Source organism: Anopheles arabiensis, chromosome 2, assembly GCF_016920715.1.
Source record: "Anopheles arabiensis isolate DONGOLA chromosome 2, AaraD3, whole genome shotgun sequence".
In the NCBI taxonomy this organism is placed as follows: domain Eukaryota; kingdom Metazoa; phylum Arthropoda; class Insecta; order Diptera; family Culicidae; genus Anopheles; species Anopheles arabiensis.
The window spans coordinates 81,839,841-81,867,746 of NC_053517.1; the positions used below are offsets into that span (position 1 = coordinate 81,839,841).

General features: G+C 44.7%; 2 protein-coding genes across 5 annotated transcripts in view; one reads left to right on the forward strand and one right to left on the reverse strand.

The window, feature by feature from the left end:
• The window catches only part of LOC120898534 (G-protein coupled receptor 52), a 50,193-nt gene extending 26,862 nt beyond the window's left edge, over positions 1–23,331 (reverse strand). For 2 of the 3 annotated variants that reach the window (XM_040304512.1, XM_040304510.1), the window contains exon 1: positions 22,181–23,331. The gene's annotated coding sequence lies outside the window, so the exon portion shown is untranslated. The remainder of the gene's footprint in view (positions 1–22,180) is intronic. The other variant, XM_040304511.1, reaches the window with a different exon arrangement.
• On the forward strand, positions 557–27,891 carry LOC120898533 (epidermal growth factor-like protein 7). Of its 2 annotated transcripts, XM_040304508.1 has the most exons (9): positions 557–853; positions 927–1,083; positions 1,239–1,429; positions 26,575–26,673; positions 26,770–26,855; positions 26,918–27,139; positions 27,226–27,323; positions 27,396–27,491; positions 27,573–27,891. In XM_040304508.1, exons 1-9 carry the CDS (start codon positions 708–710, stop codon positions 27,618–27,620), a joined length of 1,143 nt encoding a protein of 380 aa, XP_040160442.1. In that variant the 5' UTR covers positions 557–707; the 3' UTR covers positions 27,621–27,891. The 2 variants fall into 2 exon arrangements, with proteins under 2 accessions (XP_040160442.1, XP_040160441.1); XM_040304507.1 differs by lacking the exons at positions 557–853; positions 927–1,083; positions 1,239–1,429 and adding an exon at positions 12,492–13,724.
• Positions 27,892–27,906: the final 15 nt, after the last annotated feature.

Genomic DNA, 27,906 nt, shown 5'->3' on the forward strand with positions numbered 1-27,906 from the left:
AGGACCAAGATTAACCACGTACGAAGCCACTCGAGCTGAGCGTAAGCACGGAGCTCTCCAGCATTTTCCCGGGAGGATAGCTTCGGAAAGGATATCACCACCAACTAACCAATACTCGCACACACACACACACACACAAAGCCTCAGTTGAACGGAAAGTCACATCAATGGAAAGTCAGCATTATTTCAGCAACACACTCTCGCTCCAAGCTGAGATCCACTTCGAGCTGGAAATGCTCTCAAAAGCTCTCACAAAACCTCGTGTACGAGGGCAGGTGAGGGCACGAACTCACCAATCAGTGACGTCATTCCGGTCCCGGGCAAAGGAAACCGCCCGCCGAACCACGCGATGGACGGACATCACTCAAGCTGGGTGCTCTCGTGCAATCACACGAACGATTTGCGATGTCTGATTTGCACCGAAACGCTATTATGCTATTAGCAATTTTGCTCGGAGTGTGCTTAGAGGTTGGGAGCGAAAAGAGCGCTACGGGGTGAAGGCGCACTCACATTTGACAGTTAAGCGCACGGAGCGAGTGTGATTTAAATTTAGCGCCTCAGCAACCAATGAGCTTTGAAGGCTTTTCCGTCGCGACTGTATCCTCCTCAGCAGGCTGGGCAAACGATGGGAGGAAGCGTTTAGCGAGTTTTGTGTTTTTGGCGGGCATTAGACGTCTAAATTTTTAGTGCATTTCCCTACTCGTCCAATGAATCCAATCTTTCTCTACGGTTACACGGCCACCGGTATCGGGTTGGCCGTTTCGCTGCTTTACCTCGGCCTGTACAACATCTGCCAGCAGCGCAACCTGCGCCTGGTGCTGGAGAGTGCAACCTTTCGGCAGTTCTACGAAGGGTAAGCTGCAAGCGCTGTGGATAGTTTTTGTGTGTAACAGTTCATGAAACCTTTCTTTTTCCTTTTCCAACAGTCACCGGCTCCATGCGGCGGCACAAAAGTACTCGAACCGTCATCGCACGAAGCTGATCACTCGACGCGCGCTGCACAAAATCAATCAACTCGCCCCGCGGGTGCATCTACTCTCGGAGGGCCCCCGCTGGAAGCTGATCTACACTCCCGCCGGCGAAGTGCGTGCCATTCCCCTCTGACGCCATGTGGGTGTGGTGCAGTCGGAGGAAAGCAAAACTATCTGCAACTGCATGTGTGCAAACGGGCAATAAATCATATCGCACGGGAATGATTGTCGATAAGTGTGAACGTTTTTTTCCCCGCGTATTTGCAGGGAAATGCAGTGAACCGGTCGTTGAACACACACACACGCGGTACGTTTTGTTTTCAGTGCGAAAGATCCCCCTGGGAGGGACCGTTGGAAAATGTTTTCCGGCAGCATGTGGTGAGTGTATCGGGGCGTATCTGGCAAACGTCATCATGTCAATCAACGGCGGTCGGTTGCGGTGAAAGCAGTCGAATGAAGTAAGTCCGGAAAAGAAATAATTTATAATGTTAATTGTTTGTTGATGTTGAACACGTTGCGATTTGAGATGGATTGATTTGGAAAATGAGCATTTTTCTGCGTAAATTTTTTAAAGCAAACGGTCCATTAAATGATCCTGGGAAAGTGACTGTTAAACATTTTCTGTTTGAAACGCATATTTCGCATATTTTTTTATCCAAATATGATGATTTTTATACCAACAGAAAGAGGTTTGGACTACTGAACAAAGTTCGTTTATAGTGAAAATTAATCTTCGGCCAGGACCATTGACAATAACGATGACTAAAAGCTATACTTAACGTTATATTTTATCGTAGAAAATTATTTTTCCCATGCTACTGCTCAACATCAAATCAAAATCCAGCAATTGCTACACAGAAAACTTTAATGAGGAATGCTTAAGAATCGAACCCATTATCTACTTACTTACTTACTTACTTATCCGGCGCTACAACCGCTTTGCGGTCTTGGCCTGCCTCAGGAGTATCCGAAACCGCTCACGGTCTCGCGCCTTCGTCTGCCAGTCCGTTATCCCGGCCTTAATGGCGGACGCCTCCATGCCATCTTGCCACCTCAATTGGGGCCTACCACGCCTCTTCTGTCCTTGTGGATGGCCTAAAAAGACTTTACGGGCTAGGTCGTCCGTTTCCATGCGTACAACATGACCAGCCAACCTGGCTAGCCTGGCGAGCTAGATACGCTGTACGACAGTGAGGTCGCCGTACATCTCGTATAGCTCATCATTATAGCGGCTCCTCCATTGTCCTTCCACACATACGGGGCCAGGAATTCTTATGAGCATCTTCCTCTCGAACGCGGCTAAGAGGGTTTCGTCAGATTTGGACAGTGTCCATGTTAGTGATGGGTAAATTCAACAAAAATCCGGAATCGCTTCCGAATGACTCCGCCATAATTGGAAGCGGTTCCGGAAGGTAGGTGCAAAACTCCGACCTCGGAGCCGTCTGGAGCCGTCCGGAGCCGTTCGGAGCCGTCTTACAGCTTGTAAAAAAAAGCTTACGAGAAAAAAAAGAGTCTTCTTCATTTATTGATATGAAGTTTGTTTGTGTGTTTTTTTTTCAAAAATAAAGCCAAAAATAATTGTTTGCTCCGTATATATATAGGAAAAAAAAAATGAATCAAATTAGGAGGTCAAGGAGCAATAGAACTATGACGGGAGGTGGGTTTGATAAAATACGAAACAACGTAACTTAATTATGGCAGTTTTGCACGGTTGTTTACATCGACTAACGTGTATGGTTTAGGCCGCACTTGTTTTTTACCGAATAACATGATGGCACATGGACAAGACAAAGAATATAACTATCAATTATCCGTCCATCTTTTATAAACATAAAGATCAATAATAGTTTGATTCATAATTTTTCCCTAGATATACGGAGCAAACAATTGTTTTTGATTTTATTGTTTAAAAAAATACAAAAAAACTTCAGAGCAATAAATGAAGAAGACTATTTTTTTACTCGTAAGCTGTTTTTTTAAATGAAATCATCGCTGATATCGGGAAATTAAAGCGCTTCAGAAGACTTCCGACTATTACAACGACTCCTACGGCTTGAACTGGCTCCGTCGGCTTCGACGGCACCGACGACCCCAACGTTTCCAACCGGTTCCGTTGGCTCCATCGACTACGACGGCTCTGTCGGCTCCAACGACTATGACGGTTCCGACCGGCTCCGGACGGCTCCGTCGGCTCCGTCGGCTCCGGACGGCTCCAACCGGCTCCGTCGGCTCCAACTGCTACGACGGCTCGGCTCCAGCTGCCGACTAGCGGCTCCGACGGCTCCAACGGCTCCGACGGCTCCGAACGGCTCCGACGACTCCAACGATTCCGGACAGCTCCAACGGCTCCAACGGCTTCGACGGCTCCGGACGGCTCCGACGGCTCCGGACGGCTCCGGACGGCTCCGACGGCTCCGGGCGGAATCGACGATTTGAATTTTTCAGAATCGGAGCCGGAGTAGCAATGCTCGAAAGCGATTCCGAGCCGTGGGTGCGATTCCGGTTACCCATCACTAGTCCATGTCTCAGAGGTGTATGTGAGTACCGGTACTATATAGGTACTATATAGTCCCAGCTTCGTCCGTCGCGACAGGTTATTTGAGGTAAAATGATTTCTCAGGCTGTAGAAAAACCGATTGGCAGCCAGCATCCTTGCGCGCAACTCAGCTTCCATGCTGTTGTCGTTGCTGACCTTTGACCCAAGATAGGTGAATTGTGGGACGACTTCAAAAGTGCGTTCACCTATCTGTACGTCACGCCTACGTAGATTCTGATTATTTATTGGTAGGCTCGCTGATGTTGCCACCATCAGTTTGGTCTTTGCCTCGTTTATCTACAATCCGAGGTTCTCTGCCGCCTGCTCGATCCCTTGGTAGGCTTCTGCTACATAGGAGAGCCGCGGACTAATGGTGTCTATATCATCAGCGTATACCAGGATCTGGGTTGACTTATAGAAGATGGTATAGACTACGACTCCACTCTCGAGTCACAGATGGCTCTCTCTAGCGCCAAGTCAAATAGGAGACAGGCAAGCCCGTTCCCCGCAGACCTTTGGTGGTAGTAAAAAAGCCATCAGAGATTTGTTCATCCACCTTTACCTGGCAAGTGACGTTGGTCATGATCATTCTAACTAGCCTTATCAGTTTGGCCGGGATTCCAAAAGACCTCATAGCGTCATACAGGTTTACCCTGGCTATGCTATCATATGCGGCTTTGAGGTGAATGAAGAGATGCGAACCCATTATCACAAGGAAAAATTTTAAAAACATAATTACATAAACTACTGCGAACCCACGTAAACTACTACTACTACTACGTCGTGGAAAATGTTGCAAATAATTGGGAAATAGAATATCGTTTCTTTTGAATTTTTATTGGTCCATATTTTGATGAGTATTTTGTGTCAATTACACAACAAATTAAATCACTACATAGACTTTAAGCCTGGTTTATAGCTCCAGTGAAATTGAATATGAAATTTGGTGTTTTTTGCTATACTTTATTAAATATTAATCAGAATATGGCTTATCGTACACCAAAAGAAAGGGAATTGAATTCCTCAACTATAAAACATCCCCAAATAGTTGGGGAATTAAATAGCATTTCTTTTGGTGTGCGGTAAGTTATATTCTGAGGAAATTTAATGATGTCCACCTTCAAGCAAGGTTTAAAACGACCTTTAAGAGCTACATTTTTGCCATGATTTGAAAGGTTATCAATGATAACACACTCATACTCACTTACCAAAAACTAACATTTGGACATACATTTGTAGTTGTTCATGTGGAAATTGCAGAACAAATGGCACATCCCGTCATAAAACATATCAATCGATCTACAAACTACAAACTGTTGCATTCACGGGCCCATCCCCATTTCCATAAATCATGCCCAACTGGCAGCCATGGGTAGCGCCATCCAAAGGGTGTCCATTGTTTTATCGAACCGATCCTTGTCTTAATTTCCTTCTCGACCTCCGAAAGGGTCAAAACACAGCACTCACGTTACGCTCAATTGACATTGACAGTGACCGGTGCCGTATGTGTGTGTGGCTTGTTTCCGTTTACTTTGCAGCAAGATGTTACAAGTGACCCCTCCCCCTCCGCACACGCACACACTGGCAAGGCCAATACACCCAGTCTCCAGTGGCGCGAAAGTTCAAGTTGAGCTCATCAACCGACCACCCGTCCGAATGGTGCAGATGCGTTTCTGTTCTTCGCCGTGTGATCGTGATTTCTTGCACACCGACCGAGCCCACCCACCCAGCCAGCCAGGCCAGCCTGAACGCACCACGCAAGGTGTCAACGTGGTGGACGTTTTTATTAACCACTTTCTCGCTGCGCTGTGTGCAATTTATTCGTTAATGAACATAGCCGCCAACGATCGCACTGCTTGTCGCTGTTCGATTGACAGCAAAAAGCGAGGTGGTGGGCAGGGGAGGGATAGCGCGTCTGTTGGCTGCAAAAAATAACATTTGCAAAGAGCAAAACGATCACTCGCACCCGGAGAGTGATCGAAACTGATCGAGTGCGCAAATGGTAATTTCTGCACTTCCGGAAGATGTTTGCTCTTACGCGGTACATGGCGTTAGATCGGTCTTTGTTAGTTTATTATTGTCGTCTGCGGGCAATAAAACATTCGGCATGTGGAGTTTCTAGAGCTATTGGAGGGCAAGAGATGTGTGCTCAGTGCCGGGGAGGTTAAAAGTCATCGTAAAGTACATTACAACGCGTGTGTGAGAAAAGTGAAATATTTGCTATTACATGTATCCTCTCTGACTCGTAGAGGTTGAAGATCAACTTTAATTAAGACGAATTAATGTTTATCTACAGTGTTTTATTTGTAAATAGCATTCAACGTTCGCTCTTTTGGTGTTGTGGGTTTGAGAACTGGAATTGAAAAACATCACTTTTGCTTGGGAATAATGGTTTAAAAGTACTGATGCTCAATAGATTGATGGTACAACTGCATCGAATTTTCATCTTAATGTAGCTTGCACTGTCTGAAAATCTTAACTTATTTGACCAGCCTTGACCTTTTTGCCACAGTTATGTTGTCATTGTTAATTGATTTAATGGTTTACTCCAATCAAAACAGATGTTTAAGAATGCATTTCGTAAAATGCAAAATGCATTTGGAAAATTTATGTAAAAAAAATACATGAAGGCTAGATAATGCAACAAGAAATAGATGAAATGTTACATTAAAATAGGATTGACATGGGACGTTGGTGTTGACCACAAAATGCTCGCAACTCTAAGAAAACTAAACGATGACCTCAAATGTGGCAGTTTTGTTCATCAACCATGTCTGTAGTGTGAATTGTTTGACTTTGCATTAAGGTAAACATTTGGGTCAAAATAGGAAAAACAGATTATGATAACGTGGCCCTTTCCGTTTTAAGTTCGTAGGCTGAAATTTCAGCCTGTCAGCTGTGTGCATTGTATAGCAGTTTTCGAGCAGCTATCAAAGTGGGTATATTATACAGGAGCGCTTATCCCAAGGTGTATGAATTTAGAAGGTTGATTTTCATCACTTCTGTTTCTGAATCAAGATTTTAAGAGTGTTTTGTGTATTCGTCAAGCCTCCAGAAAGCTTGTTTGAACAAAAGTTTTCACCCATCCTGTCAAAAAGTGATATTCAAATTTGGTTTTAAAAACCATGCTTTGAGACCACCTGAACTATATACACTTTGATTATAGATTCCATCACCATATCTCTTCAATGCACCTTGGGATAAATGTAAACACCACCATGTTTTGCCATTTTTCGAGCAGGTACTCGAATCTAATTCTAGCTTTGAGGTTTTTTATGGAGTGTTTACATGATTTCAGCCTCCAACTGTCAAACTCCATACAAAAACTGACTAGAATCGAGAAGCTCCCCAACATTCCACTTCTAAAGCCAAATCAATGTTCTGAAAGGTTATCTATCGAATGGCATAATAGTTTTAAGTTTTAAGCTTGAAAACTGGCCAAGGTATTGGTAAATAATTACAATGAAATTGAGTGCACCATCAATTTATTGAACAACTTTGTGTGAAAACATTTAAAAATTCGTGAAACAAAAAAAGACAAATTAAAAAGTACTAGTTAATTCCTAAAAAAACAACACAGCATTTTTTTAAGTAAATGCAAGAATTAGATAACAAGGGCAGAATTTGCAAGCCAGTTGATAGAATACTTGAATCAAATAATTTTGTTTGAAAATATGCCAGTTAAAGATAAAATCTATGATTTACTTTTTTTTATAACACATGTTTTAGTACAAACAGCTTTAAACTGAATATGTGTATTTTTATGTTTAAGAGATATTTTTTTCCATTTAGCTTCGTTCATACGAGGCTTTTTGCTACAATTTGCCTTGCTTGAACTTTGATCATTTCCTTTGCGCAACGCATTCATGTTTACCAACACAAAACAAGTTCTTTTCCCAGTGCCCCCGGATTTGTTTACCTCTTCCTGTGCCATTCCAGATGCACCAGACAGACGCCAAGGTCTGGCTACCCGGCAGCAGTCAGCCCAATCATAACGCCAAGCGCCAGCCGTCTTAAACTGTAAACAAATAAATAAAACCCTACGATCAGGAGGGAGGCTTTACCGCGTGCTTTATCAACGTCTAGTACGATAAAATTAGCAACAAAAAAAAAAAAGAACATGAAAAAATGGCTACACCCAAGCCTGCAGACAGTTTGGATTTGCGGGCTGCATAAGCGCCAGTGTCTGGCTGTCCAGCGCGCCGGTATCATACAATTCGTGCCCACCACCACTCGTTGACAAGGGGTTCGTTTCATACTTGGACGCGTCAGTCCATTCGCAACGGTCGCACATAAAAAAGGCGAACACTGTGCTGCTGCTACTAGTTTAATGCGATTTGTTATAAAAAGAAGAAGCACGACCAGACACAGTCGACAGGTGTGGCAGGGTGGTTGTTATGTTAACTTTTACTTGAAGGTGTGGAAATGCAACTGTTGGTGAAGCTTTTCTTTCGCCCCTTCGCAAACACTGTCAATGAACGCTCACACACAGTGGACAAATGATGATGCAAACAATTCACTCCACAATGGAGGACACCAGCAGTAGCAGCAGCAGCAGCAGCCACAACAGCCGTCAAACAATCAGTCAGAAGGTCATCCTACAGGTAGTTCCGACAGCAAGCCACGCGCTAACACGCTAATTTTTCGGTACCTTCCCCGGTTGAGTGCGGAAAGGCTCTCCGGTCGACCCGGTCTTGCCCATCTATGGGCAAGATTGCGCACCGCAGCCGCGCGGTGGGCACGATTTGATAACACACTCCACACTCGATTTGCCAAGAACAGGTTTCTTTGCTCTTTTTTTGCTGCTGCTGCTGCTGCTGCTGCTGTTTACTCTGTGCTTGCGAGTCACGGTTGCGCCCGTGCAGCATAAGAAGGTATCGTCGATCTGGTCGACGCGCAGCATAGCGTGACCGACGATCGTATCGGAAGGCGTCGAGTGCATGGTACGGGAGAAGCAAAAAAAAACGAAACAAAAACGAAAAAGCAAAAAAAAAACACTGTCCCGCGTGTGAGTGCTTGCCTCAGACTCAGGAAGTGGTTGAGCAAGGCCCAGCCTCAGTGCCTTCGCCTTGTGCGCACTGGCACCAAAAACACTCGATCGTGAGCTGAACCGAGGTCAGTTCATCCGAGTATGCAGTCAGCTCAATCGGTATCGATGACGATCGCGACGATCTTGGTGCGGCTGTTTCAGGTTCGGGCTTCGGGTGGGATTAAAACGATTCCCGGATTCTGATTCCCGCCCCGCTCAGAAACTCTCGGCTGCCCGTGTGGCTTCGCGTGCAAAGGTCAATATCCGGTGCGTTGCTGGGGTCATCAGCGGGCTTTGCCTTCCCGTCCCGGGATGGGAAATGAGTCTAAACAGAGGGGGGGGGGGGGGAGTGTCAAGGAGAAATTGAATCCATTTCTATGGGCACAGAAAGCGCACAACACGATACCGTTCTAGGGTGCCCTTCCGAACGGTGCGCCAGCACTTCTAGGGCAAGTCATCGTTTATTCAAACGGTCCGGAAGAAGGGCTGAAGCCCTCGCACGGCCAGTGGGCATTAGTGTTGCTAATAGGCATTTGCAATATGAAACCCTGCGATCGTTCGCCCGGAACTTTGCGCATGCCCCGTTAGCTTCGCCCGGGTTATAGGGGTTGTCAGTTTGTGTGCAATAAAATCTTACAGATCGGACTGGAAAGGGCCACAGGAGACACCGCCGATCAACCCTTGGCTAGGAAGCTGTATTTAAACGAAGCGTGTTTTCTACAGCTGTTAGGAGGGGTTTTTGGTGGGGTTGGATTAAAATCATGCTGTATTGAGTACAGATATATTACATTATAAAAGTTGCAAATCCCAGAATTCCCCAGTACAGAAACTGGTTAACAGTTTTGAAATACCCTAGTACAGTATATAAAAAACAATTTCAAATAAACGTAATAGCATACAAAAAAACAAGAACTTATAAATATCTACGATATTCTAACCAAAATAGAAAGACAAAGAAGATCTTTAAGTACCAAAAAATGATAAAAATAACACTATATACATGATATGAAAAATCCACATCAGTAAACACATCCCAGTAACAGTATCAAAAAGTGAAACTAAACTAAAACTAATAATAAAAACCCAAACATTCTAACTGAAATATAAGCAAGAAGAAGAAGTTTGATCGCCCACAAATTTATGACAAAAGAAAATAAGACAACCATATTAAATCACTGATATAAACAACGAAGAGGAGTAAACATAAAAAATAAGAAATACGAACTCATGATATAAACATTATAAGACCAAATAAACACACAAAACAATAAACAAATAAACAAGGGACGGTCTCGTGGTACAGTCGTCAACTCAAACGACTCAATAATATGCCCGTCATGGGTTCAAGCCTAGAATGAACCGTCCCCTCGTAGCAAGGATTGACTATCCGGCTTGCGTGGTAATTAATTTAGTCTCGATAGCCTGTATAGGCCGGCATGTTCGCGTAGGACGTTACGCCAAATAGAAAAAGAAACAAACAAAACGAATCAACACAACATAAGGCAGAATGGATAAACGCTCTGAAGATGATATCCATACATGATATCGATTGCGTTCTTCGCCTTGAATTGCTTTTGGTCAAACACTTCACAATAAGGCTGAGCGGAAGTCACTTGTACCCTAAACCGTAAACAGGAACTACGTGATATCGCGAAACCACTGAAGGATGTGAGTTGATGTGATCTAGAGAGAGGAAGGGAGAGAACAACGCCACATACGATCAAAACGGCCTGAATAGGCAAAACGAAACGACATCACCGTTTCCAGAATATAAAAAAAACCTCTCAAACACACTCGCCTTTGGCAGACGCAGTTGATCTTGCTCCCAATTCCACTTCTGTTCTGTTCGCGTGTTCTCTAATTCTGCTAACCCAACCCAATACGTGATCATAGACATGATCTAGCGACCTAGAATACCGTCCGTCCGCGTGGAAGTGTGGTGCACAATGACAGCAACAAAAAACAGGCCACATTAACACAAATCTAACCGTAGAGATGGTGGGATAAAGGCTGCCCCAAACCAACCGGCGGCATTGGAATGGTGGAAAATAAGGGGCAAAAAACAAACATCCATATTTGTAGAGCAAAGACCGCTGGTTTACGCAAATGTAGAAGGAGAGCAAAAAAAAAGACCCGACCTGAACTCCGCATTGAGCATTGCGGCAAGGATGAGTCAAGCTTTAATTGGCGTTCGGAGTGAGAGAGAGAGAGCGTTACATGCGTATACGTTAAGTTGAGGTGTTGATGTAACCTCCAGTGAGGTCCGGCTAAGGGAAGTAAGTTCAGTTTGGGGGTGTGCTACAGGGCGAACAGGTTAGCCAATTTCCGGCAAACCAGAGCCCAAAGAGGGCCTGGTCGGAAGGTAAACTCGGATTAGATTGGCGATATAGAATTGATTTTCTATTGATGAGTTTCTGGAGCAATAAAAGTCCTTCAAAACTCGCAACATACAAAGACAAAGGCCCCAGCTAAGAGGGCGACAAATAAACCGATAAGAAACAATCCCCCCTCCCCATCAACAGTCATAAATAAATAGTTTAATTGGTTCAGATTGTTCCCAGACGGTGGTGGTGTTTAATTGGGTAGGTCGGCGCGCTGGCTGGCGCTTTGAATTTGTTGCTGCTGTTCCCTCTCTCTCTCTCTCCCTGTCTCTTCATAAAATGTATGCCAGTGGCTCTTCTAAATCCTCAACAACCAAACGCTCCATGGTCGCGGGAGCAGTCGCCGCTAATCCGCGAACAAACGGCAAACACTGGCTCCTTCTCTCCTTCTTTTTACAATTCTTCCACAGTGTCTTAACCATGATAAGATAAGTGGTCAACAATCTCAGATGAATAAACAGAGCGATTTCAGAGAGGGGATGAGTAGCAGCAAAAGTTGGGGTAAAAAGAGAAAGATATGCAAACACAACTCCCGCAGAATAGCATCGGAGCACGTCGGAGCGTTGCATATAAAGTTGTTGCAAAGTAAAGTTCAAACGCTGCAAAAGGTTATGTGGGAGTGGGAGGGAAGGGTGTGAGAGAGGTCCGTGCTGTGCCTGTGGACGATTCTGCCTTGCCATGCCATTCATGCCATCGCCCGCACGATCGACGTTTACGTGCGTTTTCTTCCTGCTCGGGCGATTCTTTCCCCAGAAGTTGTCCGGCACATGTACACGATCGGGTAATTCTAAACCAAAGACCTTCCCCTGCACTGCAATGTGCCGGCTGTGGGTCGCGGCACGGCGGAACACTTTGTAGCCGATGTAGACTGCGGCAAAGATGCATTGCGAAGGTGGCACTTTTCGGAGCTGATGCTGTGCTTCGTCTGACTCGGTATGAAAATAGGACAAGATGATGCTAAGAATGGTCAAAGGAAAATCTTAGTAAAGGCTTATGTGTTGTTTGACAACCGAAAATAGTGCAACATAAAGTTTTATTCAAAAACAGTTGATTTAGAGTCTTTTAAATTCAATAGCGATCTGCTCGAATAGAATTAAATCAAATTCTTAACATCCCAATAGGATTCCTATGAGAGTTTGAAGAAGAACTCAATAGGAATGTTTAACAAATTGCAGCACGTAGGTTGTGAAATATTTTGCCTTTGTTTCTCAAGCTATCAAACCGAAACTCCCATAGTGAGGTTGCAAGGCTCCTACCCCACCATCGCCATTTCCAGAGAGCGGTCGAAAGAGAGAGAGAGCGACAGAGAGCAAAAAGCACTCCAAAAGAAGAAAAACAAAACCCATCTGAGGCGACGGCGTCGATCGTTCTAGCTGTGCCAGAGACGCAGGGCGCAAATCCCCAACCCCCTCGCAAATCACAAAGGATTCCAGGCGTGCACGTGTGTGCGACTGTGATAGAGTGAAAAAGTCACCCTTAAAAGGGGGGGATTGAAAGCCCGCGGCGTGAAAGAGACACAACCAAGCAGGAAGAATCGGGCAGCGCAAACCAACACTCTCCGATGGCAAGAACGAGCGTGCGCGCACACGAGACGGTTTAGTCCATCCGAGAGCATTGTGCAGGCCGGTGCTGCGTGTATTGTACGGCAGTGGTTGTACACGATCAGCACAGGGCCCCCTTCGTGCAAGCAGGAAGCGCACGATCGTCGACCGCGTGCGCGCCTTGTTCGCTCGATCGACGACCGCAAACGCGAAAGAAGTGGTCGAAGAAAAGTGTTTGTTTGTTTTGTTTGTCACCCTCGGTTTGATCTCGCCGGTTAGAAGTTGCAAATTTGCATTTAATCGTTTTGGGATAGAGTGCGAGTGTTTGCGTGCTTTCGCCCGTCCTCGGAAGAAAGCTGGAAAGCACCGGTAGTGATCGTACTGTGTGTGTTCTTGGTGGATCGAATACGGTCTTTGTGTCTGTTTGCAAAACCGCGAAAGAGGCATTGAAAGGCAGCCAACAACAAAGTTCACAAAAGGTCCTATTAAGAAGAGCCTTCCCCAGAAACGGCTAACGACGCTCGGTAGGGCTCTAATTGAGTGCGAGATAATTGTGCCCTTTTATCCGTTGGTCCGTTCGCTACATCTGCGTGCTGATCTCGTAATCCCCGTGCCGTGCTTACGTGTTTCTTGGAGCAGTTTGAACGACAAAGAGAGCGCGAAAAAGCGAAAGGTGTGTGTGCAGGTAGTGGGCAGCAGTAGCGCTGGTACATAATAACAGTGGACACAAACGATGGGTCGGAAATTGGCGCACCATCTGGTGCTTGTTGGCACGCTGCTACTGCTCGCTGTCGAAAGTTTCTCGCGGGCACAGGCTGCGGCCAATGATTACCCTGCCCAGCAGCACCAGCAACTGAGAAATCAGCAGCATCACCAGCATCACCACAGGCACCGAACGGCCGAGCCGAGCAGGAGTCGGAACCAGACGTCCTTAAACTACGCGCTAATAAGTGGCCCCGGGAGCGTGGGTAATGGAGGGAGCGATTATCGGCCACCGTACCAGTACCCGGGCACTACTGGACAGCAGCACTGGGGGAACCATCACGGGACCCAGCCGCAACACCATCATCGCGAGACGCCACCGCAGCATCGGCGCCATCACCGCGGTCAGGCCCATCCTGCCCATTCGCAGCCGTCATCGCCGCCGGGAGCGTCTGGATGGCGCAGGACATCCGGGAATGGTGGTGTGCCAGCGGCACGTCCGGTCACCCGTATGCTGACACGCAGTGGGACTGTTGGAAGTGCGCGCCACAACAACAGTACGAGGTAGGTGTTGTTGGTGGAGTGGTGGAAGTACTTTGAGCATACTTGGAGGTAGGTGCTGTTGGTGGAGTGGTGGATGTACTTTGAACATCCGAGAGCTCCGAGACAACAAGAGCTTAGGAATTCCTGGAATCATTTAAAAATTAAAATTTTAAAATTCAAAAATTACTTTTTGTGCATGTTAAACGTATTCTTACGCCTTCTTACATCAGATAAGAGATCTTACAGGTATGATTTAAACATCCATTTCGAGGACCTGTTTTGAACCATCTGGCTAAATAATGACTTTGGACTACTCAAAAATGTCCAGCGTAGATATGAGCTTAAAACTCTCTGAGATATGTTGAAAGTCGGAATATTTATTTCGATCAAATACGTACTGTGCAGTTTTAAATGATTTAAGACCTTCTTAGAACAGTTTAGAGATCTTTTAGATGTGATCAAAATGACAATCTTGAAGATCTGTTTTAGATAATTTGACAGGTTCATGGTTTTGGATTGCTCACGAATAAGAGATAAGAACCTAGAACTTCTTGGAATTAATTGAAAATTACTATTGCATATGTAGGATCATTTACTTATTGTGCATTATAACGCTTATGACCTTGTTAGGTCGTATTAGGGGTCTTACGGATCTGATCTAAACATCATCATTTGTGTTAGACCATTTGACTTATTAATGGGGTTAGACTTCTCCAATATAGATAAGATCTTAGAGCTTGCTGTAATTGATCAAAACATGCAATTTGAATATTTTATTTCAATTACTTTAAGACCCTCTTCACGATATTTAAATATTAGCTTTGAAGATCGCGTTAAATAGTCTAATTAATTTGTGCTGCATGAGAATGTCCAGTATAGATAAGAGTCTAGAACATGCTGGAATTCGATGGAAAATGAAATGTAAATATGTATTATCAGCTACTGAAAAGGAATTATTCTTCGAAAAGTTCGTTTTAGTACACAGTGACACTAACAAGCCATCAAACTGGCACAACTGTATGCTTCATGGCTGCTACATGCCATTCAATTTACAACAAATAAACAGTCACAACAAATTGCTTCCTTCCGGCTGGCTGTAAATCGCGTGATGGCATCCTTCCAGTACCGACCCGGTCTACCTACGCCTATTCAACTCCTGAGCCTCACACCGCCAGAACCCGTCAGACAGTCTGACATGATCGTTTACCGTCTGCGTCGTATTAATTTTACTTATTCCCCCGTACCCGTCAAGGATAAAGGCACTGCCTTCAATCTGACTCAAAACGTTGAAGAATATAACAGGGTCTATAAGGAGGCGACAGCTTTGCTGCCCACGACCTCCACAGCAGGATGAGCACGCAAGTCGGAGAAGATTAATGCAGCCTGCGGTGACTGGTTGGCTGGAGCAAACGGCTTCAGCCTTACCACGCTGCTGGAGGGTCTGCGTTTTCTGTCTTTTCCTCTCATTATTATTGTCTTGCTTGCCTGCTGCATAAGCGCCAAACCTCTTTGGGCGCTGGAATGCAATCCTTCTGCACCGATCGTTACGGATGGATGCAAAAATAAAACCATCGCGGTATGATTCTTAAAAACAAGACTGCGATGCTAGCGCGAAGAAGATGCGTGAGGTGAAGATTTAGTGTCGGATTGGGGTGGGCTGTTTTTGCTGTAGCTTCAGATTTATAATTAAAACCACAACCAACACCGACACACACCACTCGTCTGATTTGGTTTGGTTTGAGCAACCATTGGAGGTTAAAGGATGCTTAAAACCCGAAAACAGTCAACTCCAACAAAACAATGATCGTTCTGTTTGGCACAACCTTTCCTCAGCTGCTCGCTCGGCTGCTTTATTTATTTTACAATCCGATAGAGATCTAAATTGCCTTGTTTCCTGTACCACAGTGTGTGAGAAATGCATTCATCGTCCGACATGAAAATGGCAAATGTTTTTTTTTTTGTTACTGTCTTTTCCTTGCCGGCACACCCATTCATGTGGTATTGGGTCGGCGGCTTCGTTATGCGTGCCCCATTTGTATGCAAATGCATTTTTGGGAGCCGTTTTCTGCGTGCGAATTGTTACGAGCCGCGAGCCGCAATCTGATCGATGGTCGCTTTGACACCTTGTTTCGCGTCGGGAGTAAATCTCTCAATACGAGATCGTTTATTTTGATGTTGATGGGGCCACAAAAAAACAAATGCCAGCGGGCAAATAAAGATACAATGGCTATGAGTGTTGTCAAAGTGTGACACTTTTGTGTTTACGGGGCCATGGTTTTTTATGTGATCTTGTTACAGGACACTCTGTCAATCGTCAGCGTGCACGTGGAGTGCTCAGCAGGTGCTGACTTTGGCGTTGGAGATGTTTTGTGTCAGGCATTTTGTTAGCAATTTATGTTTAAACAAATGGGATTGATCTCCAAGTTTTTAGTACATTTTAGTACAGCTTTTTGGAATGTAAGAGATTGTCCCTTTTGGGGATTTTAGGTAATAAATCTCGTGCTAAATTAAAAATGAACAGTAGTTTGAATGATAAATCCTTGTAAAAATGAAATATTCAACACATTTTATACAGTTTAACAGTTAAATATGCTGAATAGTATTGGGTAAGCGACGATATAACAACCAATTTCCCTGCCCTTTCCGGTATCAAACACATCCAACGGATGGAAAATCCACATGAGGCCAGCGCATTAACAAATAAATCTCGAAATCACTCCCATGTTATCTTACGCAGGGAATTCCTACGCCCTTACAAGCGATAAAACCGTTCTACCAGCGCCCATCAATCAAACCCTCCAAGCAAACCATTCCCATCGTTGCAATGCCGCCCGAGCCCATTAAAGACCGATCTAATGACAATTGCCGTGCCGGATTAATGAATAATGGAAGGTAATAAGTCATAGCGGAGCGGAAAACCAGTGCGTAGAACCAGTGATCGTGACTTCGGGCCATGGCTTCTGTGAAAACTTTCCTACCGATGCCGTTGCACATGAGTCAATAAGTCATTGCTGTACCCGTCATCGGACAATGGCGATTTGGGTGGATGAGCGGTGTAATATGACTTCTCCATATGGATGGATCAGCACGTTCCTCCATGGAGGGTTTTTTTTTCGCTTCCCTCTCGAGTATGCTTCTCGTTATTATCACACCACGCTGCAATGTGTTAATGCAATGCGTGTTTGTGCAAAGTGTGTTGTGCAGCGTTAATGGCAGTAATTCATCGGACAAGGTTTAGAGTGTTTATGACGCGATGTGTGTGTGTGTGTTTCGAGCGTACCCAGTTCTATTCTAGTAAATTTTAATACCAAAAAAAGAAAAACAACAGATTTATGTTTTTATCCTCATTTCGTGTTGCTGCTTTTTACGCTTACCCTCGTTTGCCCTTTTTAACCGCTCGCGCTTTGCTCGCGTAATCGTCTAACGAACCGTGTAATATTATAATGGCACAATCCAACCCCTTTTCCCCACCCTCGATCCTTCTCTCTCTCTTACTCTGCCATCAGCCTGGTTCGGATTGCATTCGAACAAAATTCACATCCTGGCCCAACCCCCTGGCGGCACACAACGTTGCTTGCTTGCCATCGTCATACCCTCCGGCAATGACTCATAATCTCAGCACTCAACCCCAGACGCAACTTCCGCGCGAAGCACGAAAGAAGAACTAGAAGAAAACACAGCCCAATCGCACAAATACGATCGCACCGATCACCGACACCTTAGAATGCGGGGAGGTGAGGGATGGGTTTGCTTTCTTTTGGCCACCTTTGCTTGCACTTTTTGCATGGCCTTTTAGCTGCGAGGTCGGCCATTGAAGGGGAGAGAACGGGGAAGAGGAAAAATAAAACTTGCGGCCGACACTTTCGCACGCGTCCGACTATTAATAACTTTGGGGAGGGGGGGGACCAACACCACAGCGCACCCCGCAGACCCCGGATGGCTAGTCTAGGCAGACGGGTGACGATAGGAGACCGAAGGGCACTATACGCCTGTGAACATGTGTTTCGTATGTTCTTACAAAAGCGAGCAACGAACGTGCATGGCCCTTGGAGTGCAGCGGAAAGGAGGGCGTTTTGTGTAGTAGGAAATGTGAAAACGCTTGTAGAGTGTAAAGATATTGCAGATGCAATTGTGAGCTGAGATTTGGGGCAGTAATATTACAATTTTAGATTATTACAATATTAAGGTTATTACAATACCATTAGAAAAGTTGAAGGTTATTGACATCATCCCTTTAATTGCGGGAACCTATGGCGCTAATGAAACCCAATAGAGAAATTCGTAAAAATATTAATAAATTAATATTTAATGTAATAAATATAAATAGTAATAAATATTGATGTTCTTCTTAATTTTCGATTATTTTATAAACTCTAGTAAATTACAAATTAAAAAGATCTGCATATATCGTTTTTGATACATTAAGTTGCTTGTGATAACTATTGCCTTTTTTTACAAAATTTTGGTTGTTACATGATATAGTGATTAAATAGCAATTTGAAGTCAGCGATATAACATCGATTTCATTCAATGTGTTAGCTTCCTATCATTTTTTTATCTTAAATATCTTAAATATTAAATATCGTAAAACAAATTAAAAAATATAACCGAATCCGTAATAACGTTGAATTCTATAAATCCTAATCTTAATCAAAGCTGAGAATTTGAGGATGCATGGGCATGTTTAACAGTTTTATCCATACTATTTCAAAGTAATCACTAAACACAGAATTACTGTTACATTATTCTAGGTTTATGCTGTTGATCTATGAATTATCTGTTACATTCTTGCATTGCTCTATATATCATCCAACAATATCATTTACGCGTTACAATAGGTATAATCTGATCGAAACATTTGTATATTTTTTGTTGGATTGTTAAGAAAATGCATCAAAGACCAATCGTTTTAAAAATACCACATCTTTAAAAATATAACCTTTTAAAACTTCCACAATTACAATTTACAAAAAAGATTATTTTCGAACAGTTAGAAACCACATTTTTACGACAAAATTTGTAAATCGTCCTTCCTAATTAATTTTTAATGACAGATTATAAAGTTATGCAATTATACAATGAAACATAAAGATTGTCCAATTTTCCCTGCAGGTTATCTACTACCCTTAGTTACACTGCATCCGGTTCGAAGGGCCAAAAGTCTACCTGAGCCTAAGCAAGAGACGTAAACATTGAAATACCTTTGGGATGAATTTATTGCCCATAAATTCTAAGCAAGAAACATAAATCAATGCCTTGCTCGTCCTTGAAGATTGACTCAATCGGGCCAAACAATTAGTCATGGACTTGCAATGTATTTGATGTCCAAAACAAGTTGGCCTGGCAATCTTTGTGCAGTTGTCGTGTGAATCGAAGAAGGAAAACCATTTGAATAACAATGTAACTCTATATTGGTGTGAAAAACATGATTTTTGTACAAGAGCTTCAAATTCTTCCTGCACAGTTGCTCATTGATGGGGTGTAAAACGGGCTATTAATCACGCGTCTCAGAAAAAGCGCCCAATTCACACCTGGGAGAGCTATGTAGTAGCTTTGTAGCATCAAGCTCCCCAAATGTATCTCTTCCGACAGCTAGATGAATAATTTCTATACGCTAACTTCCTGATTCCTGATCGTCCCGAGGTGTGGAATGGGTTAAAATGTATGAAAAATTGCTACAAACAAACATCGCTCTGCCCGAAAAAAACCGAACGGATAAATCACCACTTTATCGCAGTGTAATGCTGCCCCACTGGGAGGTGAAGAACACGGGAGGTGCTCGACGTTATGAGGTGCAATAACTTTGCACCCATTTATGGACATACCACTTCATCATATTTATGCGACAGTAAACCGAGAAATGAGACGAAACGACTCATCCGGAGTGTGTTAAGATGGAAGAGATGACGCAAAGTGTGTTTGGTTTATAGCTGTATCTATCCACAACCGGCTACCGCCGTAAAGTAAGGCTACCCCAACCCATTTGCATACATTTCGTGTGTGTGTGTTGTGTTATCATCACACCGATTCGCTCATCATGTGTGCATATTTGCGACGTCTTACGATGGCCTGGATGTGTTTGTGGCATTTTTTGTTTGCTGTTACCGTTTATTAGCCCCGAGACCAGCTCCATTGTAGCTCCAGTTCCCCATGCAAAACCTTCTGAGTCTGATTAATAGAGTCAACAGCTTAATGCTCCTGCTCACGGTAGAAAGGGGTGGTCGAGCTTCTTAAAATAATCGCCCAGTTTCTTCCAGCCAAAACCAACTGCAACGCCAAGCGTGAGGGCAGTTGCGCAGATGTGAGTCGAGTGTCGCTTCCCGCTCCCACTAATCGACACCAATGATGGCCTTGATTGATCGTTTGCAGTTGCGAATCATCAACGCGTATGCCGTCCACACTGAACGCACTGGCAGCAGGTACCAGCAGCAGTCAAGGGAATGATTTATTGGCGCGTTTCGATGCAACAAGGACGCATCGCCAGTGATTCGGAGCCGCAGCGGTAACTAATGCCCGATGTAATTTTTATGCACTTCGTGCCGTGTCGAAGGGCAATGTAGAGGGAAGAATTTGAATGCACGGCATGCAGCCGCTCGGCTTCGGTGGTAACGGCTTAATTAAGTTTTCTATGCCCCCCCACATGTGTCCACGATGTGTTTATGGAAAGTAAGGTGATTCGTCCCGCACGGCTGTTTGGCATGCGAAAAATTGGACGAGGGTTCGTATTAACGCGTTGATTGCTTCCATAGAATGCACTTAAGATTGTAAATTGACGTTATTAAAATGGGTTTATTGGTGGAACTGTTGCTTGTTTTGGACGTGACCGAAGGATTGAAGGTCGATAAAGAAGATCGTGCTTGTTAAAAAAACGTCTAATACGTACAAGGCATAAGAGGCGAGGTGGACAGAGATGGGAATTAAGGTGGGAATGGGAACTGGGAAAACAACATCAGTGGTAATAAATGAAGATCTTCCTGGGAAAGATGGTCCATAGAATTACTTCAGACGTTATGAAGCTGTCAGTTCGGAGCTCTGATAGCACAGCACATGATGGGCGAAGATGGTTTAATGAGTTTTATATAATAAAAAGTTTAAATACAGGGTTTCCCACGATTTATTGGTTGGTTCCCATCAATTTTTGGTGGGTTCCCATATTTTTTTGGTGCGTTCCCACGATTTTTTGGTCGTTTCCCAGAATTTGTTGGTCCAATTGTATTGATATCCAATTGGAAAATACCAATAAAATATGGGAACGAACCAAAAATCTATAGGATACGACCAAAAAATCGTGGGAACGCACCAATAAATCATGGGAACTGACCAATAAATCGTGGGAAACCCTGTAATGCGAGGTCTTGTTGATCATTAGAATCCAGTCAACATTATTGATAGAGAAAGATACTCTTAGTCACCTTGGAATACATAAGGCTGAATACCTTGGTACGTTAACAATAGTGAGGAGTTAATTTGAAATTTTGCCGAAGTCGGATAGTTCCGGTTCCGGTGCTAGTAGTAGTCGGAATTTATCTGGCTTTGGCTAGCTGGACGACATCGAATCACTCCAAAAGGACTTCGGATGATTTCCAACTGATGACTCCAGTTGACTCCAGATAAATTTGGATGCAAGCAGGAGTCGAATTGACTCTGGTAATAGCTAACGGAAGTTGCCAAACAATGTCAGATGTCCAAAATTCGAATGAAAAAGGACGACTTCGATTCAGTCAGGAAGGGTCTAAATGCCTCCAGATGACTCTGTATAGTAATCGTAGCGCTATTTGAAATGCAGGCTAATCTACCCAAAATCGTTATAGTGTCTTCTTACGCCTTAAAATAATTTCAATCAAGCCCTTTGGATCCAAAATCAAACAAACTAGTTCAGATTTATTCGTTGTGATTCTTCTGGAGTCATCTGGAAGTGTCCGGAGTTATCCAAAATCATCCAGAGTCCTCTGGTAAATCCATATTCAAGCCGCAGTCGTTTGTAGTCGTCCATATTCGTCCAGATTCCGGAACTCTTCGGAGTATTCTTAAAACCTGCTGAGTCGTCTTGAGTCGTCTAAAGTACTCCGAAGTCTGAAATTCTCCAAAGTTGTCTGAAGCCCTCCAAAATCGTCCAGAGTCATTAAGAGTCGTCGACATTCTTCTGGACACAATAACTAGACCCAATTTCAGCAATGAAATTAGTTTTGATTTTGAGTCAAATTTAGTTTTTCAGAGTTGGTTTTGGAGTGGATTACACATCACTACAACCGGAACAAGATCTTTAGTGTTTGGAGTGGAATGTCAACTTGATCTTACTCGATATATTTGTTCTATGAGTGATATAAAAAGGCGTCTAATTCTAATTCCGTGCCCTTTGTCGATTATTTTTATCCAAACAGAACAAAACCACTAATCCAACGCGAAAGGTCTCCACACATCATCTACCTTCTTGAATTGCACCATTAAACTTTAGACAAAACCCTTTCTTTACTCACCGTAAACTCTATCCCACCGTAAGCAGTCCACCAATAGGGCAGCCTGCTTCTTTATCCGTTGCTTCTTTTTTTCTCGTGTTCGTTCTTCCCTGGCCCGATGCACGATGCCAATTGTCACGCAACTCACATTTGCGGCAAGCTGAACTTCAAACGCTGCACCGGGGAGGCACAATTCCGTCGTCGGCGAATGGCTGTCGCAGGCAAAACCGATGCATATTTATTGTCTGTCATTCGGGGACACCGGCAAACCGATGATCGGCAGACAGATGCATCAACAAAAATCAAGGCGGAAAGAAACCCCCTTTTCAAACACTCCTAGCCAATCTGGCAAATATCAGTTGTGCGGGACGGCCCACACCGATGATCGTATTGCAATCGTATTTATTAATAAACACGCGCAACAGAACATACCGATCGGCTTCGGGGAAGGGTAGCTGGGAAAGAGATTGGGGCACAGTGCACAGGGAGACTTCAGTTCTTGCTTTTAAATCAAACGATTTTGTCTCCTGTTTTATGTGCGTTTTTGCATACAATATGTACAGATCATCGGAACTAGAAAGAATTTAAACAGTGACACAAACATTAAAACATACACCGCGCTAACATGCACCGAATCGATGTATAGAAACAAACGAAAAAAAAAAACACACACACACACTGATCAAACACTGCAAAACAATTTGCCACACACACTTTACACGCAGAATTTTCCCACGCCGACACACACTTTGGCAGCGTGTGGCGCTTCGCCGACACTTTCTCGATTATGATCACGATCAGCGCGTATATTTGCATAAAAATAAACACCAACATTTCGCCACGCAAACGCGCGTCACACACCGCCACTCTGCACAACTTGACGAATTTAATTACGGAAGCAGGCGGGCGGAAAATTGGGCCGCAATCGCAGCGGCAAAACACGCACCAACGCGCGGCAGGAAACGCTTTTCGGCACTTGGAAAATTATTCACATCAGCTCGTTTCCATTGGCACTAGCTGGAGCCAATGGCAAATTTCGATAAAGCCTGCCTAACAACGAATCACTTACAGAATCACACGCGCACCCGCCCGGTTTAATTGGCAATTTTGGTAAAACTAACACGGTAGCACACACGATCGTCCGCTTCCTTGCTTCTGGCAGCTAGAGCTGTCTCATCCTTGGGAAGTTTGTGAGATCACTGTCCTCGCGAACGGTACCGCGAGAGAAAGAGTGTCACTACGCCCCCCCCCCCCCCCGTGTGCGCTCGTGGGACGATCATTGATGCCGACAGGGGGCGGTGGCGGTGAGGCGCTGTTAATTTTGCGGAAAAGTGTCTTAATCGTGTGTGAGATGAGCAGAGAAACTGTCACACTCGCGGAAGGAAAGGGCCGCGAACACCTCTCCCGTTTGGGTGAAATGAGCTGTGTAGAGTTGGTTCTCACTCCCCGGGAGTGCTCTGTCTCTCTGCGCGTCACAGGTGGTGGTATAGATCGAGCTTCGGGGCCTCTTTATCAGATGATTGGTAGATTAGAATCTCACTCGAGCTCGAGTCGAGATTTGAGAAGCCAAGAGCAGAGAGCAAACGATTTTCTTCGCTAGCGAGATTTGTACTATAGATTGGAAGCGTCGGAAAACGAGAGAAGCGTGATCACCATCTCATCCCCCCCACGATCGTGCGGCTGAGGGTTGTCACCCGAGTCGAGGGGAAGGAAAAGACTGTGTGTGATCGCCGGTAAATGTGTATTGACACATCTTATAGACGATCCGCAGGAAGTAACCGTTTAATCGTGCGATCCGCTCGGGCGAAGAGGGCGCACAGACGACACCACTAGGGAGAAGCACCAGGAGGGAACACGAAGCCGAAGTGGGAATTATTTATTTCCTAAAATTAGCAAACCAATTTTAGCACCGTACCACCGGATCACGTTCGAAATACTGCATGACGAGGGAGCAGTGGGGGTAGGATGTTGAGGGATTAAAGGGTAACGATCGGTTGATCGTGGTCAATCAGTGGCCTAGAGGTGTTCGATATAGGGGGGAACAAATACGTTAAAATCTTTCAGGCATATATAAAGGTAGTAATTTGATCGTTGCAGTGCCTAAGGGATCATAAGGTTTTTCATTGAACCAGGATTATAAATTGATGATTTGCAATTCAAACATTTCTAAGCATCCTATCATTACAATCTACACGATCTACAATGATATCACACGGCACGGCATATCGCTGGTAATCTTCTTCTTGTGTCGAACATTCACTCTGAATTCATCACGTGTTTCAATTAATTCCGTCCTTAATACTGCTTGATCTTCAATTTCTCTCACGATTTCCGGTGAAGATCAGCAGGCAGTTCCTACCGTTAGAGAGTGCTAGATTCATTCAGCAGCATGATCCAGGATCAAGATTCGTAAGGAATGACTTGACACACTTTCGGATAGTTGTTTTACAGGAAAGTCTTGATACTTGAAGATCTTGAATTCGGATGAATCCAGGTGTCTCTCAAAGAATTTGGAAGACTTCGGATTAGTTCGTTTGAGTCCGAATAACTCTGGGTGGGTTCGACTAAGATGGGAACCGGAATTTTAGTTTCCAACACAAAAACTGCCTCCGTAACTGCATTTAGATTGAATCCAGACCCCATCAGACTTATATTCGACTTAAGACTAGACACTAGATTCGACAACAGACTTGAGTCGTTCGTAATCTTCCGGTGGTATCCGGAGTGGCCCAGAGATGTTCCAAGTTGTCTAGAGTTGTTCCAAGTTGTTCGGAGTTGTACGAAATCGTCCCAAGTTAACCGAAATTGTCCTGAGTCGCCTGGATTCTTTAAAATTCAGTATGAGTCTTCTGTATTCATCCAGAGCTCTACGAAGTCTTAACGAATCATTGCTTGGATATGGCTTAATCTCGTCCAAAAAGTCGCTATGTGGGATGCTATTTCATGGACGAGATGACTATGGACTAATTGAATTCTGGCACTTTTGCCTTTTCTGGGAGTGGAATTTCCCATTGTCAGGGTTCTGTCAGATAAGTGAACGCACTTTTGAAGTCGTCCCACAATTCACCTATCTTGGGTTAAAGGTCAGCAACGACAAAAGCATGGTAGATGAGTCGCGACGGACGAAGCTGGGACTATATAGTACCTATATAGTACCGGTACTCACATACGCCTCTGAGACATGGACACTGTTCAAATCTGACGAAACCCTCTTAGCTGCGTTCGAGAGCAAGATGCTCATAAGGATTCTTGGCCCCGTATGTGTGGAAGGACAATGGAGGAGCCGTTATAATGACGAGCTATACGAGATGTACGGCGACCTCACTGTCGTACAGCGTATCAAGCTCGCAAGGCTCCGGTGGGCTGGCCATGTTGTACGCATGGAAACGGACGACTCAGCCCGTAAAGTCTTTTTAGGCCGACTACAAAGGACAGAGGAGGCGTGGTAGGCCCAAACTGAGGTGGCAAGATGGCGTGGAGGCGTCCGCCATTAAGGCCAGGATAACGGACTGGCAGACGAAGGCGCGAGACCGTGAGCGGTTTCGGACACTCCTGAGGCAGGCCAAGACCACAATCGGTTGTAGCGCCTGATAAATAATAATAATGAAATAATCAGGGTTCCGTCGATGACTAATTTCCCTAATTGATACTAAAGTCTCCAACGCATTATGCAGCAATTGGTTGGAGATACTGTATCCATATCCTTTCTGGGCAATTCACCAATTTGTGATATTCTAAAAGTTTTCAAACGATTCGATACTCAAGAAAGTACCTTAAAAACAAAGGACAAAACACTAAAATTCATTTCCATGTATCGATCATACAAAGTTCAAACTATCCCACACACTCACAAGAGCGACTCTCCTCCGGCACTGCAACAGACTGCGTATCTTAATTGCGTCCAGCGTGTATGCAAGATGATTGCAAAATGCCACGCATATGACATGGCAGCTCTCAATTAGAGTCGCAAACAAAACGCAAAAGCGTCGTTCCCATGCGAATGCATTCACATAACGACACACAGCCCCTCCTGCCGACCGCTTAATGGTGGGGCGCGCGAGAAAACCATTAGAAAACCACACCATTCCGTCTGACACACCAGCCGATTCGATGGCCTTGAAGAGTGATTAACCGTAAACCGGGAAGTGCAGTTTTACTCCAACCACGCCGCACACACACACGGTCCTACCCCGTTGTTCCATTCACTTACTTCGTCGTTCAGCGACGCACTTTTTCCCACCCAATCTTTCTTTCTCTCGGTGTAGTGTTTGTTTCCCGAGAACCCCTTTTGCCACCGTTCATCCAAGTAATACGTGCCGTTTGGCGTGGCCGTCCGCTTAGCGCCTAGGATCGTTCGCTTTTGCTTATGCCCGTGCTCATGGTTTTGTTTACACCCGTATTTTTTTTCTTTGCAGTGGCAAAAACGTGTGCACCGTGCATGTGTATCGCAAGTCGGTGATAAAGACGTACCAGGGAGCGCCCTGCCGGGATCCCGCCAACTGTTATGGACTTCGGTGAGTAAAGAAGCGGGGGAGGGAATGGGAACAGTCTAACGAACCCGCACGTGGATGTGATAACTGTGCTGCCCTTTTTTCCCCCATTCCCATTAGTACGTACTCGGCGCCAGTGGCCACGCGGGAGGTATGCTGCCGGGGCTGGGAAACAACCACCACCGTCGCCGATGGATGTTTTAAGCGTAAGTGTGATGAGACTTCCTTCACAATCGAGTCTGGTTCTCAACTGATGCTACCATTACAGCCATTTGTCAAACGCCGTGCCGGAATGGTGGCCGCTGTACCGCACCGGACCGGTGCACCTGTCCGGCCGGCTTCACCGGCAAGTACTGCGAGCTGGACGTGAACGAGTGCAAGGAGCACAAACCGTGCGACCAGACCTGCTACAACACGGAAGGCTCGTACTACTGCACGTGCCGGGACGGTTTCATGCTGCAGAGCGATCGTCAAACGTGCAAAAAGATCGGTAAGCTCACGGCAGGATACACCGGGAGCGATGGAAGAGAAGAACGGTACACTGAGTGACCGGTTTTCCCTTTTTTTTTGTTTCAGATGAAACGAACGACCTTGCCACGGAGGCGCGTGACATGGAAAACGATCTCGACGTCGATTACGACAGTCTTGACATTCGGTTAAGGAAGCTGGAGCAGGTAATTATCGGTTGCCGGGTGAAATTGGCAGACTCTTACGACTCGGGGTTCTTTTTGGTTTTCTTCTTACAGCTAATGGCTTCCCGCGACGACCGCCAGGAGCTGACCAAAAAGGTCCAGTACACGATGGATGCAGTTTCGGTGCTAAAATCACAGGTCGCACGATTGGTAAGTGATTTTGTGGTTACAATTTTAGCTTCTACAATACCGCATTAACGCGTTTTTGTGGGTTTTTCTTTTCCCTTCCAGAACCAACGACTATTTCCACCGGTGGACTATGGAAATCGGGTTCACTAGGCAAACCGGAGCGAATGGAGCGAACCTGTTTCTAAGTTAACCCGTACCCCCGTACAGCCGTGCTATGTTCAATAGAATTGAAAGTCTTACATTTATTGTCCTTAAAATGCTATTGCCTGTGTGTGTATGCATGTGTGTGTTTGGGTGTAATTCATGTACGTGTGTGTGTGTCTGCGAGCTGTGTGTCTTCTATTCGTGTGTATGTGTGTGTTTGTGTGTTTGTACGTGTTGTCAAAAATAAGGAAGATTAAAAAATAGACTATTTACTAAAGACCGCGTGTTGGGT